At 50.7% G+C, this 3,754-nt stretch overlaps 1 protein-coding gene across 1 annotated transcript; it reads left to right on the top strand.

Annotated features, from left to right (window-relative positions):
* Positions 1-218: 218 nt before the first annotated feature.
* Positions 219-1,555, top strand: LOC127776457 (brassinosteroid-responsive RING protein 1-like). The gene has a single exon (XM_052302832.1). The coding sequence runs from the start codon at positions 469-471 to the stop codon at positions 934-936; it is 468 nt and encodes a 155-aa protein (XP_052158792.1). The 5' UTR covers positions 219-468; the 3' UTR covers positions 937-1,555.
* The last annotated feature ends 2,199 nt before the right edge of the window (positions 1,556-3,754 follow it).

Genomic DNA, 3,754 nt, shown 5'->3' with positions numbered 1-3,754 from the left:
GCATCATCTATTCATCTGCATATGCAGTAATGCAGTATACCAAAAAAAAAAAAACTCTCAACTATAATATACTAATATAATCTCAATGAGCTAGCTAGCTAGCTTGGCCTGCTGCCTGCTTACTGTACATCTCTGTCATCATCCTGGCTGCAACGTACGTACCCCCATCACCTGTTTGTTTGCAGCTGCTCTCTTGTCCTTCTTCTTCGCTAGTATGCTTTCTTTTCCTTTTTAAAGGGCAGAGGAGAGGAGTTGCAGTGTGGTGTGTGGCATGTCACTCACTCACTCACTCAACAACTTCTTCTCCTTCTTCTTCTTCTTCTTCTTCTTCTTCTTCTTCTTCTTCATTCTGAGCTGGAGTAGCTAGCTAACCGCTGATTCCCTAGCTTAATTAGCTACTGACTATACTTATAGTTAGCTCTCTCTCCTGATCTCTCTCTTCACAATTAAGCAGCTACAAAGAATATAATGGGGTTCCCGGTGGGTGGCTACTCCGGCGTGCCACGGCTGCTGCTCCACCTCCTCTTCCTCCTCACCCACCTCCGCCGCCTCTCCTCCTGCCTGCTCCGCCTCGCCGGCGCCGACATCGACGACTCCCCAACCGCCGTCGACGCCGAATATGACGGCAGCTACAGCTACAGCTCCCAGTCGTCCCAGCTGCTGGAGCTGGACGACCACTCCCCGGCGCTGCGCTTCGACGCGCTCTCATCATCCCTGCAGCCGCCGCTCCACGTCGCCACCTGCGCCGTCTGCCTCCGCGACTTCCACAAGTCCGCCCATGTGCGCCGCGCCCACCGCTGCCGCCACGTCTTCCACCGCGCCTGCCTCGACGCCTGGGCCCACCACGGCCACCGCACCTGCCCTCTCTGCCGCTCGCCGCTGCTGCCCTCGTCGGCGCCGCCCGTTCTCCTGCCCCTTCCACTCCCTGCCTCCTAGCCCCAGGGTCCTTTCTGCATAATTATACTCGCATCGCAAACCGTCTCCAAGAGAAAAACAAAAAAGAGCAAAAAAGGTCAGGGTCTATTTTGCAAAAGTCCCAGCCTACGAAGAAGAAGAAGAGAAGAAGGGTGTCTCTCTTCCGAATTTTGTGCTTCCTGTTGGGTTTTTCCGGAAGAAAAGCTCAACCCGCATTTGGCAAGGCAAAGCACACCGCTGATTTCAGATCGGATGGTGTAAGTATGTGTTCTTTTAAGGGAATTCAAAAGGGTTGAATTCGAAAAGTTTGGAATTGGTTTTGTGGTTTTGGTTTGGCTCCATCTATTATTATTTCTCAGGCTGCCTTTCCTCTCCAAACTGCTTTCAGAAGCTCTGCATGAGTGCTGTACCGTGGAAAAGAAAGATGGAAATTTGACATAAAATAAATGATAGACAAGATTAGATTAGTGCAAGTAATTACATAGAGGAATTCTTTTTATACTAGCTCCTATATGTATATGTAATGTACCATGAGCAGATTCACAATAAGAATCTTGCTCATGTCGGTATTTCTAGTCTGTTGGGGGTGGGGATATCCCTGTCTGACTAGTACTACCTTAATAAATTGCTCTTTTTTTTTTTTTGCTGTTGGAATGGATTACTTGGAAGCTGTTTAAAGTTTTGAGACTGTTTTGGGATGGCAATACAAACTCCGGGCTGCGCACCAATTTTGCCAAATGCTCGATTACTCCGATCCGCTGCTCAGATGAGGACCTGGAGCTGGTCCACTCTTGCTTCCCCTGCTCGATTTCTGATTTTCCTTCCACCTACCTCGGCATTCCGCTGTCCGTTCGCAAGTTGCCGAAGGCGGTTCTTCAGCCACTGGTGGACAGGGTCGCGCATCGCCTACCACCTTGGAAGGGGCGTCTCACCACTCTTGCTGGTCGCTCCGTGCTAGTCCAGTCTGTTCTCTCCTCCATTCCAGTCCATGTGTCTATGGCAATCGGCCTTCCTGCCTGGGTTGTTAAGGCCATTGACAAGAAGCGACGCGCCTTCTTGTGGACGGGTACAGATTCGGTTCATGGGGGACAGTGCCGAGTGTCCTGGACGAATGTCTGTCGTCCTAAGGCCTTTGGTGGGTTAGGAATTCCTAACCTTAGGTTGGCAGGGTTCACCTTGCGCGTTCGCTGGCTTTGGCTTCAGCGTTCCGGTCATCCCTATTGGGATGGCTTGAAGGCCCCAGTCGAGCAGTCTGTCTCTGACATGTTCGAGGCGTCCACCTTCTTCGTGCCGGGGGATGGTGAATCTATGCCCTTCTGGACTGACCATTGGATTGATGGAGGCCGCTCAGTGGCCTCCTTGGCTCCTGACCTCCTCTTCGCTGTGCCACAGCGCCTCCGTTCGCGCACGGTTGCTTCTGGCCTGGCGAACAACTCCTGGGTTTCGGACATCCGCGGGGCCCTCACTGTCCCTGTCATCTCCCAGTTTCTTCTTATCTGGGATGCTGCGCTTCGAATTCAGCTCTCGCCGGGTGTCAGAGACCGTCTTGTTTGGCGTTGGACGAGCGACCAGCTCTACTATGCGCGTTCAGCGTACCAGGCCTTCTTTTTTGGCCAGCACTCCTTTGCCTGTGCCGATCTTCTCTGGCACGCGAAGGGCCCTGCTAAATGCAAGTTCTTCCTCTGGTTTGCATTTCAGCGGCGCTGCTGGACGGCCGACCTCCTCCTAAAGCGCGGCTTGGATAGTCATTCGGCCTGCCCCTTCTGCGGTCAAGAGCTTGAGACTGCGAACCACATCCTCCTCGATTGCGTGTTCGCTCGGCAAGTTTGGCTCCGTGTGCTGTCGCCTCTTGGTTGGACTGCCCTCTCTCCTCCCCGGGGTAGCTGTCTCCAAGATTGGTGGCCTTCTTCTAGGGTTTGCTTGCCGGGGCATCTCCGGGCCAGTTTCGATTCTATGGTCCTCCTAGTCTCTTGGCAACTGTGGAAAGAGCGGAACTCTAGAGTTTTCGACTCTGTATTGTCATCGGTCTCGGAGGTCCTTGAGTCCATCCTCTCTGAGGGCCACCTTTGGTCTTTAGCTGGTATCGCTAATTTTGGGGTTCTCCTGGGAAGGTAGTGGCTCTGCCCCCTCCCAGCTATTTGGAGTTGTGTGTGGCCGTCACAGTAGTCTTTCGTCTCTTCTTTATTTTATCTTTTTTTCTCCCCTTTCTTGGTATAAGTCGGTTTGACTGATTGCGTCGTGTAACAAACATTCTATTCTTCTAATATATTGACGTATAATCCTTTTGCGCGTTTGAGAAAAATGAGGTGTTTATTGGTTGTAATTCTTGTGCATATACAAATAGCAGTATTTCTGAAGATTTACTGTATGCATATACAACAGGTAGCTATTGAATATGTACACCACAGGTAGAGGAATTATAGAGTCGTTCGCAGATCAGAATTCAGATATTGGAGGAAGGAACTACTACTACTAGGTAGCACTGATGATGGGCAGGCTGAATTGATGTTGTCAGGGATAAATGGGCCCAAGTTGATGTAGAAGAGAAAGGCAAGGCCCACTTGGTTACGAGGGCCTTTGGGCTGAGGCAGAGGGATGTATGACTAGTCGTTCGTCGTCTTCTCCGTTGAATTATTAATTAAGGGGAGTATATAATTCGCCTTTATAACTAACAGAAGAAGAAGGAAAGAAAAAGAGAAAAACCAACAAGATGACAATCCTATCATACGATGACGATGTATCCAGCTTTGTTGGTACGCGCAGCACGTAGCCCTCACCTCGCCCTGCAGTCTAGTAGCATATTCCCATTCCCATTCCCATTGAGTTAGATAGGTAGAGT

This window comes from Oryza glaberrima, chromosome 6 (assembly GCF_000147395.1).
Source record: "Oryza glaberrima chromosome 6, OglaRS2, whole genome shotgun sequence".
Taxonomy (NCBI): Eukaryota; Viridiplantae; Streptophyta; class Magnoliopsida; order Poales; family Poaceae; genus Oryza; species Oryza glaberrima.
This window is presented reverse-complemented; position numbering and strand designations above follow the sequence as displayed.

What these genes read in the sequence shown, in the direction of transcription:
- LOC127776457 (XM_052302832.1), top strand. Translation starts at nt 469, where the DNA reads ATGGGGTTCCCGGTGGGTGGCTACTCCGGCGTGCCACGGCTGCTGCTC.